Source organism: Psittacula echo, assembly GCF_963264785.1.
Source record: "Psittacula echo genome assembly, chromosome: 3".
In the NCBI taxonomy this organism is placed as follows: Eukaryota; Metazoa; Chordata; class Aves; order Psittaciformes; family Psittacidae; genus Psittacula; species Psittacula echo.
In genome coordinates this window covers 8,544,370-8,560,046 of record NC_137736.1, presented here as the reverse complement: position 1 = coordinate 8,560,046, position 15,677 = coordinate 8,544,370, and the positions used below count along the sequence as shown (strand labels likewise).

Genomic DNA, 15,677 nt, shown 5'->3' with positions numbered 1-15,677 from the left:
CCAGACAGAGAGATGAGACCGACTGATCTGTAGTTCCCTGGGTCTTCCATGTTCCCCTTCTTGAAAATGGAGACATCTGATTTTGTAGGAAGCCTTTTGCTCTTATTGTTCTCTTCCTCCTTTTTTAGTTGGGTTCCCCCCCCCTTTTTTTTTTTTTTTTTGTTTTGTTACTAGCTCCCAGCTTCCTGGATTACTGCCCTCCTTTCCTGTATGTGCTGTGGTGGGCGCTTGTGGTCCCTGCACAGTTTGTGCCTGGAGCAAGCAGTCCAGCTCCCTTCTCAGCTCCCCTCACATCTTTTAGCTTACCGACAATCTTCGGCTGCTGAGCCCCTGCTGCTCCACCAGACGCACGGAGTGCAGCCCTGCCCATTGTGCACCCTGCCCTCAGGAGACCAGTGCAGGCACTTTCTACACCGAGCTGCAGCCTCCCCCTCTCGTCGGCTCTGTCTGGTGCCGATGCTGCCACTGCTGGAGCAGCCAGAGCAGAGCTCCTAGACCGGGCCCTGGCCCTGAGGCAAGTGCTCACCGTCCCGCTCTCTACCCACTCGTGCTGCTGGCGCCACATTCCGGATCACAGTATTTTCCCCACTCAGGGCGATGGTGTCCCCTGTGAGTTGCTGACTCTGCCAGCTCCTGGGCAAGGCCTGTTGAAGACTCGAGGCTCCCTCAGTGGCTCTCACTGCTCAGAATTGAGGCTCCTGGACACGGTGTTTCCTCTCGGTCTGGCCCTAAAGCGTTCTCTCTGGAGCTGCTCACCTCGGCAAAACCAAAACCTCCAGCTGTGTAAAGCCTCACTGGACAGCACTCTCTGCTGCCCCACAAACCAGCTCCTCAAGTGTGAATGTCCAGACCCTGATGCTAAGCCTAAGGTGCCAGGACAGAAAGCTGGTGCTGGGCATCACCTATGCATGGTGAGCTCCAGAACAGTGCCACCAACATAGATATCCATTAATGCTTTGCCACCTAGAATTCCATGACAGGAGCCAGGAGGTGAAATGACAGTCCGTATGGCCCACATTAAACTAGGCGGCCTTTGTACCTGGGATGCCAGTTTTGCGTTTCCTGCTCCTGCCTCCCCAAAAATCCACACCCCATAGTAGAAGTGGTGATAGTCATCCTAGCATTATCACTGCAAGCTTTCTCCCTCCTCATAGATTAAGGATAGAGAAAACAAATCTCAGGAATGACAGTAGTGCTCCAGACCTGGTTTACATCTGTACATCCAGAGCAAGAAGAGAAGCTCCAGGGCTTTGGCTTGAACTGAAAAAGGTGTCTTTACTCTCAGGAGATCCCATATGGCCCTCCATAGGTACAGGCTACCAGAAGAGCCCCTTTAATCTGAACTAGCCTTAAAAAAACAAGTAGCTTGCCAGAGATCAGGATAACAAGAATCTCTACCATTGTGCTGTGAGCAGACTGAGTATTTCTAGGTGTAATCAATATGGTAAAAGTTAACAAGCATGTTTTAAAAAGAACATACTCCAGCCTTCTTCTATCAGGCAACAGAAGCAAAAACTCCAGGAAATCACATACTAGTACCAGCTAAGGCAATGAAGCCAAATGACAATGAAACCAGAAGGCAAACAAACCTAAAGCTATGGACAGAAGGAAACCAGAGATCACACACACACACACTAGCCCCCAGTACCTGAACAGGAGTCAAAGGCAACACAACAGCACTATTGCAATAAAGACAGAAATTAAAGACAGCAATGAAAAATAGACACCCATAGAAAAACAAAAGATGTACAACAAGCTCCCAGAGAAGAAAAAAGCAGCCCCTGACCTGAGCTTAAATACAGAGTTGGGGCCAATGGGGAAGGATGTGTGGCTGAGGAGGCTCCAGGTGAGGCCATCACGATGATGGGGACCTGCTGGGCACCCTGAAAACCTCACTCAGCTGCAGCTGAAACTGAGGAGCTCTGACATCTCCACTGCCATCTCCAGGGCTGCCTTCCCAGCCAGGCACTCAGCACCCTTTGCAGTTAAGGAGGAGCAGAAATAGTATCTCAAAGTGTCTTCTCATCAGTGACACAGAGGGAGGGCAAGCAGTGAGAAGCATCTGTGGGATGCCAAGTCGCCCTACACACTGTGGTTTTTGGCATCTGTGGCATCAAATCTGTCTGTGTGGGGAGTTCACTCCTTTTGTTTCTCATTAGAATAGGCAAATGATGGGCACAGACTATGAGCCGAACATTTACTACTTGGTTTGCCTACTGCTCTTCAAATCAATCCAACCACAACTGGGTATGTCAGTTAGCACCAGTTCTCCTGTCTTATTTATTGGGGGGAGAGGGTACTGGAGTGCGTACGTTTCCTTTAATCTTCGTTTTCTGGCCAACGTACACTGTGCTCTGCGGTTCAGTTGATATGCTGGAGGGGAGGGATACCATGCAGAGGGACCTTGACACGCCTGAGAGATGGCCAATGCCAACCTTTTGAAGTCCAACAAGGCCAAGTGCAAGGTCCTACACCTGGGTTGGGGCAATCCCAAACACAAATATAGGCTGGGTGGGGAATGGATTGAGAAGTGTGGTCTTGAGAACTCAGTCTATATGTGCTTGCTGTCATTTTGTGACTGTAAAACAAGCACACTCTTATGTGAATGTTATCTTCAATGCTGCTTCTCCAGAAAACTGCTGGACATGGTGAACAACCGACAATTAACATGAGGGGAAAAGAGTTTACTGAGGTATGATGAATGTCAATACTTGATCACATGGTTTGAGTCATACTGGAACTCTTCTTTCTAGAAACCAGCATCCCTCTGCTCCAACTCTGCTGGAGTTTCTTCTGTAATATGGGTACTCAGGACTCATTCCATCCTCAGTCTGGACACCATCTTTCAAGGGGCTTTGGTTTCACTCATTCTGCTCTGGTGTATGTGACCAAATGCCAAACACCAGAAAGATCATCTAATGAATTATTAAATTGAATTAATCATCAGTGAATTGCGGAATTAATTATGCAAACATTGGTTTTCCTCATAAATATTATCTGTGTTTTATCACTGGGCACCTGCTTTACAGGATCATGCAACTGGAAGATGGTCTTCGCCTTTGCTGGTTTTGAAATTAACTAATGGGCATTCTGGACAATATTACAAAATCATCACTGGAACAATTCCCAGGGTCAGCTTACATCCTTTGCTGCACTATCAGCTGTTTAAAATCTTTCAGTTTTCACAAAACTGTTTTGTGCTGTCATGTAAAACTTAATTGAAAATCTGCTTTAGCATAAAATGAATTTTCATCACAAAAGCAACAAGAAATGATGATGGATTTTTTAAATTTCTGATTGCCTTTTTTGTTGAAAGAATGTGAGACACTACTGGTGTCCATTCAGAGGAAACCGTCTGCACTAGCCCAACCATGGTCAGAAATACGAGAGAGGGAAAAGTTTCAGAGACCTGTGAGACTTGTGTCGCTAGGTGGTTATGATGGGTCTAAGAATGCCTTCATAAAGCTTTGAATACTGTGTGGGACAGAGCAGCATGTGGTGCTTTGACAGGGAAGCCATGGCTGGACTTGCATTAAAACCTCCAATATAATAGAGACAGTGACATACAATAGATGGTGTTGACCTGTAGCTGCTACAGGGCATGGGGTCTGCTAGACCATACTTAAGAGGTATGGATCCTGCGCAAGTCTAAATCTAATTGAATTATTCTGTTGAGCTTTGTTGCCTCTTCCTTAGTCACCAGCTCTACAAGTGTCTCCTTTTGTCCTCCTAAGACTCATCTTGCTCTTTGTGTCTGAAGGCTTGTATCACTTGTGAATTTTAAAGTATGGGAAGTCATACTTGTAAGGGTATGTGGAATATGAGAGCATCTGTTTTGTTAGGTTTATGAGACCAAGATGTTTTTCGTTCAAAATGAGTCATAATGGTGTACTTTGCCAGCAAACTTCAAGCTGGACTAGCTGGCAAGTAGGAGGCTCAGGATCCAGGTAGGAATATTAGCCAGAGTATTTGTGCTGAGGATGCCTATGACACAAGCGTGTGAGTATGTGCATCAGCTGGCTAAAGCATCAAGCTGGACTAGCTAGTGAGTAGGAGATGCATATCTCTCAGGCAGAGAGCCAAGATCCACGTGTGATATTGGACAGGCTGAGAGCACGTAATGATATTTGAAGGACCTATGAGTGTGCTTGTAGATCTACAGAGTGAGCATATTTATGTTTTCACTAGTGGACTTCAGTCTTAATCATCTGACAGGAGGAGGGGACTTAGCTTTCTACTGTTACAATTTATGTAAGTCCAAGTAGTGTTATATACAGAAAAGAGCTGAAACACCTACTAGGAAGCCTGGAGGAGATGGATGGCCAGTTTCAGTGCCAGCCCAGGAAGCAGCACTCTCAGCTCAGACAGCCCTGCAGCTCTGACCTAATGGAGAGCCACAAAGCTGCTCAGCGGGCTGAAATAACATTTGAGCAACATGAAATAACTAGTCAGTGCTAAAAGAGAATAAAAAGGATAAGAAAGATCGCAGATCTTTGAATGCAAAAGCACACTCCTCTGGGGGTGTCATAGTGTTGTAGAAAGCAAAGATTTTGGATTAAAAGCAGCTGCAGAAGCTGAGCATAGATGCCCAGCACCAGTTTTCTGTCCTGGCTCCTCAGGCTTAGGAGCAGGGTCTGGATATTCATACTTGGGGAAGCTGGTTTCTGGGGCCTCTGAGAGCACTACCCAGAGAGGCAGTACACAGATGTAGCTTTAAGTGGCAAAGCAAAGGTGGATTGCAATGTTGGTGGCACTGTTCTGGATCTCACCATGTGTAAGTGATGCCCAGTCTGCCTTGTACTGGGGAGCCCAGAACAGGAGACAGCATTCCAGGTGTGGCCTCATCAGTGCAAGGGGGAGAATGGCCTCTCCATCTGCTGGCAGTGCCCTTCCTAATGCAGCCCACAGACGTCAGGTGTATCAGCCACACCTTTGGGTTTTGTATCATCCACAAACCTGCTGAGAATGCACTTGGTCCCATTGTCCAGGTCATTGATGAAGATGTTAAAGAGCATTGGTTCCAGTATCAGCCTCTATGGTGCACCACTAGAGACTGACATGTAGCCGGACTAGGTGCTGCTGAACTTCTGGAGCACAGCTATTCAGCTAGTTTGCAGTCCACTTACCTAGCCCTTAGTTTCCTTACGAGGATACTATGGAAGACAACATGCAAAGCCATACTGAACAATCAAGGTAAATAACATCCACAGCTCTTCTCTCCTTTACCAAGACATTTCTCATCCTAGTGGGCTATCACATTGATCAATCATGATTTCCACTTTGTAAGCTCACACTATTTCCAGTCACCTTTTTGTCCTTAATAATTGTGGAAATGAATTCCAGCATTATTTGCTCCACTACCTTTCCAGGGACTGAGGTGAAGCTGATGAGCCTCCAGATGCTCCTTCAACATAGGAGCATCATTTTTTTTTCTTCCAGTCCTTGGGAACCTCCCTTCATGCCCATGACCTTTCAAAGAGTATTGAGTGTGGCACTGGCCCACTCCCAAAGCATCCATGGATGCATCCCATCCTACCCCATGGCACTGCCCAAGTCAAGCCAGTTTAAGTATTCCCCTAGCCTGATCCAGCTCTGCTGAGGGAATTCTTCCATTCTCCAGACTTTTCTGCTCCTCTTAGGCACCTCAAGTTCCTGAAAGCAAGTCCTACCAGAAAAAGCTGAGACAGGGGTAGCGTTGAGTCCCCCAGTCTCTTCTGTGTCCTCTGTCAGCAGGTCCCTGCTCCACTGAGCCCATTTTCCTTAGTGTGCCTTCTATTGCAGAAGTCTTTCTTGTTACCTGTCATGTCTCTCACCAGATTAAGATATTTCTAATTAAGACATAAACAGGTTACCTGGAATATGAAAAAAAAAGTATTTCCCGTATGAAAATATGGGAAAAAAATTTGAGCAAGATAATAACCAATACTGAAAACCAGTAAAGAGAACAGTGAAACACGAGTCAAATATGCCATGTCAAGTCAAGAGAAATATTTATTGTTATTAGTGCAGAAATGCTTGTCCAGCTTAAGTTCCTTTCCAGTACTTTTCTTTCGGACTGAGGAAACAGCAAGATTTTTGGGTTCTTTTTAACTCATACACCCTCTACTGGACGTTATATTCTACTGCTGCAAGAGCATAAACATGATTACCAAGGGAATGTTTGTTACAAAAGATACACTCCTCCTCCTGCTTTCAAAATTGCTTCAGCTCAAGTCTCTCCTCAAGTCATTCCCAATAAAATATATAGTACAATTTGAATCTACAGATATATTCACAGTTGCAGAACAGCACAGAAAAGCTTCAGGCTTTCCTCTTGCTCCCTGCTGCAAATACACGAGTGCTAGTGTCACTCCCCTTCCAATTTCCAGACCAAGGAAGTCCACAAATAGGACTCAACCACAGTATTCTAGTTAAGTTGCACTGAAGTCAGTGCAGCCACTTGCGTTTTGCATTAGTGGAGGTTAAAGGAGAGCCTTGTGACTCAAATTTAGATGCTGCAGAGGAAGGGAATGGCATAAAAAACATGGAATTTTTTTCCCAGCATTAAGTTAAAAAAAAGAAGATACTTTCTTTTCTCCTTTTTTTGGCACAGAAATCATTATTTTGCAGCCTACAGAAAATGCACACAAGAAACCGTAATAAAACACCCAAGATAAGCTTGCTAGAAAAAAGACAGCTCATCATGCTTAGTCTTGCTGCTCTGATAACTGTGGAGGCTCAGCGGCTTATTCTCATGAGGAAGGCTTCTGAATACCCGCAGATGCATGAACTCATTGTTGCCAACATGGACCTGCAAAGCATGAAAACCAATGAGTTACTCCATGGAGTAGCAGCAGCCTTCAGTGGGAGCGATGGTGTAGACTGGTGTGTTTCGAGGATGGAGAAGCAGAGAAGTAGTAAGAAAACCCATCACCTCAGAAGGTAAGGTCTTGTTTTAAACCAGAATGGGAGTCATGACTGTGGAAACACCACCTAATTCTTCCTTGCCTGTTAATCCTCCCTATGCCAGAGATAGGGAACATACAGGGAGGGAATCAGACAGGAGTTGCAGAGAAGTGATTACTGCATTAAATACATGCAAAATGCTCTCATCTTATCTGGCACAACAAGTGCTTGGTTTGTTGTGTGGTAGCACTACAGGCAAAGTCAGAGCAGGTTAGATGCTTTATTGTGTCTTTGCACATCTGGACTTCACTTAATGCAGTGTTAGTGCTCAACATCACACACATGTAATTATCCCCCAAACCAAGCTTCAGAAAATAACTAAAAAGTAAAAGTAATTATGAAAACAGAGAAGTATTTTTATCTCCATTTAATACAGGCTGGGTGGTGGGTGGGTTATTAATTTTGGTTTTTTAACATTGGGGTATTTTTAAATGGACAGAGTTTTTATTTTATTCAGGCCAAATCATAAGCATCCCTCTCTAGGAAAGTAAAAACCCAAACCAGAATAAAAAACCAAACCCCACTACTCCAAATATTATACATGTTAATTAAAAAAGAAAATAAAACCTCATTGCTCAGCATCCTTTACCTTGATGAAGTAGTTTGTTCCAGCAACCACCTGAGTTTTAAACTCCACGGCAGTGAAGACATCAAAGGTTTTCCCTTCTTTTTCTTCTAGCTGAGATTTCACCTTAAGGAAACAATAGGTTATTTAAGACTAATGCAAGTATTCAGGACCTAAAGCCTACACTATGTGTGCTCCAGCACCCTTCAGGTCACTGCTGCTGAATTCCCACACAGAGAATTCCTGCTTTTCTTAGTTATTAAGAAATAAAAATTAATAATGCTAAGTTTTGTGTTAAAGCAGGACCAGAAATGCAGACAGAAGCAAAGCCAGGACAGCGGTGTGATTCAGTCGCCAAGTCTGGAGACTCCAACAGAGAACTGTGAGGGTATTCCAGATTTATTTGACAAATTATTTCCTCTGTTGATATCTCAGCTTCTCTTTCTGTCCTGTATATCTAACAACAAGTGTAAAGTTGTAAAGTGGTTCAGTATCTAAATGCATGGGACTATAGATCTTGTTAAAGAGAAGATTTCAATAGACATCATTCTTACAAGAAAAAGGGCCACTTCAGCATTAGCTCCCTTTTCAAATTCAGAACCAAGTTCTTACTGATCCAGCATCACAGAACAGACATCCATCCACAAATTAAGCTTTGAAACCAAACTATCCAAGCTTTGGCTTTTACAACTCTTATTTGATAGCTCTTCCGTATTTGCTGGAATCTGTAACATTTTAAAACTGCAAATATTTTCCTAAAAATAACAGAACCATAAAGCCTTCTGAGTTATCAACCGAGTTTTCAGAGTGTAAAATCAGTGCTCAAGAAGTCAGAATAACTTGTCCAACACCCCAGAGGGAGGCATGAACTCGTAAGAGTTCCAGTTTTTCTCTCCCACGCTTGACTCTCTAGAACACCATGGCTAGATGGTGAAATTCCTGGTCAGGAAAGCAGATGATTTCAGGCTTTGTTTACAAGGGTGAGGTGAATTAGTCTTGGAAGTCCTTGCTGCAAGTGCAGTTCTACCCAGGCCTTGGCTCCTGCACTGCATCATTATGTAGCCTTCCCTCCACTCTGAGTGTAACTGTACCAAGCAGTGAGCAGATCTCTTTTCAGTCATGGTGTACTTCCCCTTCTTCCTAAATTCAAGTGGAATAAATACATTTGCTTTCCTGCCTGAATCCCTCCTGCTTCCTTGGGAGAAAACAAGTGCCAGTTTGCCACTGCTCTTGGTGAAGTAGGAACAGAAACAATTCCTGCAATAGGATACGTTCTCCCACCTCTCCCAGCACTGAGAAGTCACAGGACCAGACTCTGGTGCCCTTCCAAGACAGCTCAGCAGTGACCATCCTGTCCCTGGGAACCATGACCATACTGCACCTCTTCTTTCAGAGGTCTCTACACTTCTTCCAGGCTATGAACAGTACATCAGAAGTAGGATAATGATGTTTGGATGCTTTTGTACATGTTTTTTGCCATATGGAAATCAAAGTGCACCCAACAAGCTTGCATTCTAAGATGCAAGGAAGGGCACAGGCCCAGAAAGCACACTGACTCAGTCCTCCACTTTTCCTTTGCCTTGAGTCAGAGGAAGGAGCAAGTGGTTTCATTTGCCATCACCAGAGGTACAACTACAAATCTCAAGCAGGGGAGAGGGCAGACATAGGTATCCCACTGACCCTATCCTGCCCTGTGCTCCTTTAGCAATCCTAGGCACTGTACAAGGTTGGTTTTGTAGTCTCAGAAGTGCTCTGGCTCAGCACATTTTGTATTTCCACCAGGAAGCTGATCACTGGGCTCCATGACCACAGACAGCTCAGAGCCAGACGTGGCTGCAAGCTTATGGCACTGACTCACCACAGCATGTTACCAGTCACTAGTGAGCATCCTGATTCAGTATGGAGAGGGAGAGCCCAGAGGGAAATGCTCTGCAAGAGCTGGTATCAGCCCACCCTGCTAGTTCATGATCTCAGTCTAGGTCTGGGGGTCCTGGTGGACAATGCACTAAATATGAGCCAGCACTGTGCCCCAGTAACACAATACCAGGCCGCATCAGCAGGAACCTAGCTGGAAGAGAGAGGCAGGAAATTATCACTTGGCACTTGTTGGAGAACATTTGGAATATTGTGTCCAGTTTTTGGTCTGCAATACAAGAAAGATGTCAATAAACTGTAGGAGCTCAGATGTCTGGAGCATTTGTGCTGTGAGAAGAAAATGAGCTTGCTCAGCCTGGAGAAGAGGAGGCATTGAGGCTTTCCAGTATCTACAAGGAGTCAGGTCACTGAGGGGTGATGGTCGAATAATGAGACACAATGGTCATAAACTGAAACCTGTAGGTTCAGACTGGGTATAAGGAAAGCTTTTCCCCTGGGGACACTCCCGCACTACAGCAGGTTGTTCAGAGAAGCTGTGCAGTTCCCATCCTCAGACCTGACTGGACAAAAGGAGCCCGGGGCTGCTGACCCTGCATTTAGGCAGAAGATGCAGTCCTTTCCCACCCAAACAATCTGTGGTTCAATGACAGGGCTGAAAATGATCATACTCCACAAGCTCTTTGCTGTTCAGTGTGGCCCTTTTGCTTAGTCTCAGAGCAGTTACTAAAAAGCAGATGGCTCAAAATCACCCTGAATAACCTCTGCCACAGCTGCCAGTGACAAGCCAAAGGCTGAACAGGCTTGGGTAGAAATCCCTGCAGTGGAGAGGCAGTGCCTATGGGACTCCTAAACCAGACACCATCAGAAGGAAGATGTCCTGCTCTGTCTCATGCTGTACCTGCTCTAGGTGAGCAGCAGTGCCTGCCAGGGCCACATCTGGTCATCACCAGAATTCTTATGAAACAATACAATGGAGGCAAGAACTGGAAATGTATTTATGGCAAGCGAACTGGCAGGCTCTAACAAATCTCCACAAAGATTTGATTTTAAGCAAACAAAACAATTTGAGATATCTACCTTTACTTAACAGAACTAATGTTTCCTTCACTGTCTGTGACATTTTGGGTTTACTCACATGTATTTCAGTAATTTAAACTGGCAGTCAAAACAAGCTGGACAAACTTTGAAGTAATTGTGTGATTTAAATGAAAATGCCAGATTTTTGTTAATTATGTTCACTTCTGAATCCAACTGGGTGTTGTTTTTGTACTCTTCAGCCTGCCACAGAATACAAAATCAGGATTTCAAACCTAGTGTTCAGCCCATGTGCAATGCTAATTGCATATCTGCATTACCATTAACACGACAGGTAGGCCCTGTCAGGTCAAAACAGTAATTGTGACTCAGCAACTCTCAGTAATGTTCTTATTACTGCAAACCCAGGCTGGTGCTTAGGAGATGCACGTATTTCTTTTTTAAATGCAAAATCATCAGATTCTACAAGCTAAACGTTAATTTCAATGACTATTGTGCCTTTGGGCACTCTGTTCATGTTTAGAAACAGCTGCAGCCTGGGGAATAAACCCAAGGAATAAACAATGACAAAGCACATAAGAAGCTGGAGCTCGTCCTTCATCTTTCTTCACTGGCTTGACACACCCTACCTAAAACCAAAAAGCAGAAGGAATTGGGTTTCTCGTGACTGAAACACCACCACGTGCTTTGAAAGAACTTCAGTTGTACATTGACATTTTCTGAGTAAAAACATGGGCAGCACTTAAGTTACTGTAAGTAGTATCAGGATTGGGAGCCGGCAGTGATTAGAGCTTTATTCTGTGTTAGGAAATAGCAGAAGCAGCAAAGTTTGCTTATCCGCTGATACCCTCCAGAAGGCCCCCAAACAAACAAGCAACCAAAACCCAATAGACCAACGTGGCTACAAGGTTTAGACTTTGTAAAAACCATCTGAGGTCCTTCCTTAAGCTCAAGAACACGCACACGCTAGAGCTGCCCAGTGGCCCTGCACTGACGCTGGTAGGTAACACATCACCCACCTGCAGAGCCAGGAATGGAGCTGGGCACACCCCAGCTCTCCCTGAGCAGCTAACGCTGCCTACGGATCTTCTCTAAATCCCTCACAAACGTCCTTCTAAAATGCTGAACCTACTCTGCATAAAGCCACGCTCGGCCAAGCACGCGGAGGGCAGGGACTGCGCACACATCCCCGCCGCTTGCCAGCCTTCCTGCTTTTACCCTGATGGGAGTAAAGGCGTCTCCGCGCTCAGCTGCGCACACGCACACCCGGGCCCCGCGATCCCCTGCACGGGAGTCGGGGCCCGTCGGCGCATTCAAACCTACCGCTGGTTGGTGCGTCCCCCGTCGGGGAGGCCCAGCCCGGCGGCAGCCCAAGCCGGCGGGCTCCGACCGCCAACATGTCCGATGAGTGCAACCCCAGGACACTCGCCACCAGGCCCTGCCCGGGGCTCCCCCGAGCCCCTCACCTCGTCCACTATCTGCTGCGTCTCGCCGGTGGCAGGCCGGACCGCCGAGGCGCCGCCACACAACATGGTGGCAGCAATTCCGTTCCGCTCCGACCCTTCCTCTCCCGCGGGGGGCCGGGCCTGGTGGCGGGGCGGGATCGGAGGCGGCACCGGGCGGGTCCTGGGGCGGGTGGTCCGCGGAGCTGAGTGAGTGCTGTGGCAGCAGGGGGCAGGCGGGCTGGGGTGGTTGTGGTACAGCACAGCGGGACCAGCCTTCACTGGCTTGGCAGGAAGGTAGAACAGGGGAAAGCTGGAAGCGAATCGCAATAAAAGCTCCTGCAGGACGGTCCCACCGGTGACACCGCTGTGACAGGTCCACACAAGGGTTGTCCTTGCCTCCACTTGTCTTTCCCCGTGTGTCACGTTTTCCAGCAGCTGTCACCTTTCGCTTTACCATGGCAAGTTCCGTGTCCGGGACTCCCTTGTTCACCATGTTGTTCCCTCTCCCAGGCTGATTTTGCTGTTCCTCAGCCAGCAAACTGAAGGCCATGTTGAATTATCCAGCTTTTGAGACCCCCCCTGGTGAGACTGCAGTCTGAATGGCCAGCTCTTTAGCTATATATCCCACCAAACATCCATATTTCTTGGAAAAACAGGAACAAAAACCTACCTTCCTCCCCCTGCTTCCCAGCATCTCTTGGAAAATTCAGTAAATATAACCCTAAATTTTACAGCAGCAGGTACTGCCTACTGGATGGACCTCCTGCACTGGTACGGATGACATGGTGAGAAGCATGAAACAGAATGAGGAAGCAGGATTTCTTTCCCGTGGTACCATCTCTCTCTGCTGTGGAGGGCAAATAAACACTCTGCTGGGGCTTTGGGAAAGCAGAGCTCTGCCAGGTTTGTGAGCAGAGTGGGGATGAAGGATCGGGCTCTTCTCAGCCAAGTTTGCCAATAGAAATCCCACCACAGAGCAGATACACTCTGTTGTTGCTTTGCTGTTGGTTGGTTCAGGAAAAACCACAGTGGCACATACTTTCCAGTAGGTTTTTGAGCCATGGTAGGGGTTGGGGTGGGGATGGGGCAGTTATTCACGTGGGCAACTTCTAGTGGGACATGCCAGCGGAGGTTCTCAGGCTTGAGCTTTCAACAGAAGGGTGTTACCCAACATCAGTATTGTCTTGTGTGACACTGGTTTTTGAGTGACCGGCTTTTGGGTGGGTGTCTGAGCAAATCCCTTATGCTGGACTTGGCAGGAGAGAACGTACACCCTCTGCATGGGACATGTACGTACATGGGAAAAGAGGTCTGGCTTCAAGTCGCCTTCACGGAAGGGGTCCTTTTCTGCTTAACTTTCTTTGCATCTAGTGTATGTGTCACTTCAACAGGCTGCAGGAGCGGCTCTCACACAGCGTGTGGCGCTTGAGGCTTAGAACTCCAGGTGGGTGTGCACTGAGGGTGGATGGGAGTTCCCCAGCAAACTGAGCACGGTTGATCTGTTGCTGTAATATTATGGCAGTCGTTGGAGCCTCATTGTGTGCCAGGCTATAAATTCCTTTTAAGCAGATGTAAAGAGGTAAAAAACATGTAAAGAATGAAAACCACTCAAATGTCAACATTACCTACTGTGTGCCTAGCCAGTGAATATTGTTCTCCAACTAAGGCAGCCGATGGTGCCTTTTTGTTTCTCATGTTGCACGTGTTTGTGCAGTCTTTGGTTTGTGTCTTGTGTCATTTTCATTTCATCCATTAAGCTCTTCTCTGCTTTTAGTGCCATCAGTTTCTCTTCAGTTTGGGTTTGGCCCGTAGGAAGGATTCACTAGCACTAAAACTGTTTGCTTACTGACATTTTGGGAAGAATGGGCCACAGCAGAAGTACTTTTTTAGCCCTTTCTGCCACCTAGTGCCTATCTCCGTTCGTGCAGTCAGACTGAGGAGACCAAGGATCTCGATTCCATAACCCAAACTAGGCCTGGAAGCCATGGTAAGAAGGGACCAGTTTTTTGAGCAACTTTCAGTGGGTCCAGGGGTGGAATGTGGTTTCCGAAACTGTGGCCACAAGGATTTGTGTTTTCAAACTAGTTTTTCTTTTTGAGTTTGAAACAGAGCTCTTGAAACTCAAATACTTGTATTTTGCAGTTGAAGTCAGATTGGTTCTTATGTGCTGTAATCAAATTTTGAGCCCACTCTGAGGGGGATGCAACAGATCACCAAACGGGCTAAAATAACTTGTCTGAATAGCAGGCTTCTTGGGCTTCTGGACTTCCATTTTGCTCTCCTAAGCCAAAACCCCTGTTCTTAGCAACAAGTGGAGGTGGCAAAACAAAGTTTTTATGCAGTAATCTCGCCTGTAAGTTTTATTTCCTGCCCTGGCAAAAGAACAACCAAGCAAAAACAGTAACAAGAGAATTGTGGTATTTTCCCTAACGCATTCACATAGTCCTTTCACCTCTGCTCACACTAGGCTGCAGACCTTTCCATACTGGTCAAGATTACCTTCATCCTTGATGAGGGAGGGTGCTTACATCTTCATGTCAGTCAGTTGTTCTTGCACATGGGATCTGGGAAGAGGGAAATCAGTTCTGCAATGTAACCCACCCCCTCCTGCCAGGCTGTTGAAGGGTGCTTTTTCTCTCATGAGGCTCCACCAAATCTCTCTTCTAATGACTCTCTTACTTTAACCTTTCCAGCATGGATGGAGAAGAACCAGGCGTGCCTTGCAAAACCAGGAGCGCTTATGTCTGCTTTTGGGGGAGTGGGACAAGAGTAATGAAGTTCTGCTATGCTCTCTTCTTAAGTCCTTACTTTTTTAATTTCAGTGCAGTCCACCCTTCTTGAGCTAAGTGCCCTCTATTCAAGATGGGTCAGGAGGGAAATAACCTAATAGGTGGCCTATAGGAGCCAAAACATATCTGATTTATCCATTTGTCTTTGTGCGTGTCTCAGAGCCCAGGCCTGTACATCCTCCTCATCCAGTCATGTACCATCACACACACTTAGATGCTCATCCATTCCTGCAATCATATTACCACTCTTGGAGGCTATTTCTCCACACCTAACTCAATTTCACTTGTTTCATTTGCTTTGTATCAGGCCCACCAGTATCATCACAATTAGCTCAATGCTCTGTGTAGGTGCAAGGCAGATTAATATGGCAAAGCACAACACTGACTATGGTGCGAAAGGGTTAGCCATGTATGCCATGTGGAATATTACAGCAGCAACACTTTGTTAAGCATACAACTACTAGCGACATAATCGATCATGGATACATCTCATTGTGCTCTCACAGCGTTCTCTGGGAGGGATTTATAAGCTGTTCTCCCCCTCCATTAAAGCAGGCAGGCTGGAGGTAAAACTATCTCAGCTGGAGGAAACCAGTAGGATGGGCTAGTGCAATGGAGTCTATGAAGAGTATTGTCCAGTATTTCCTTCTGGGCAGAAGGGAGAGATTGGGACATTACTAAATATAAATAGCAGGGCGCTCTGTCACATTAAATACTTTACATGTTCACACCCTTGGCTGTACACAGCATGCAGGATGTTGGGGGCTTTTTTATTTTCCCCATGACCGTGCTTTCCCCAAGTGAAACCGTGTACCTTGCTTTTGGTAGAGCTGAGAGTCCTGATGCACATGGTTACAGATCACATATACTGGATAAAGAGGGAATATTATACATAGTGGGAAAGAGGAATATTATACATAAATGTAAAAGCAGAGTATAATGGAATTGCCTAGTGCCTCCCATAGTCAGCTGAGTTGCAGTCTGGCAGGAAAAGCTTATGGAGGCAAGGCAGCATGCAGACTT

At 46.1% G+C, this 15,677-nt stretch overlaps 1 protein-coding gene across 1 annotated transcript; it reads right to left on the bottom strand.

Moving 5' to 3' along the window:
* Positions 1-5,983: 5,983 nt before the first annotated feature.
* LOC308218892 (cystatin-B-like) lies at positions 5,984-11,990 on the bottom strand. Its single transcript, XM_080613395.1, has 3 exons — positions 11,887-11,990; positions 7,535-7,636; positions 5,984-6,790 (listed from the first exon to the last, which is right to left on the bottom strand). The coding sequence occupies exons 1-3, from the start codon at positions 11,950-11,952 to the stop codon at positions 6,662-6,664; spliced, it is 297 nt and encodes a 98-aa protein (XP_080469521.1). The 5' UTR covers positions 11,953-11,990; the 3' UTR covers positions 5,984-6,661.
* Between the last annotated feature and the right edge of the window lie 3,687 nt (positions 11,991-15,677).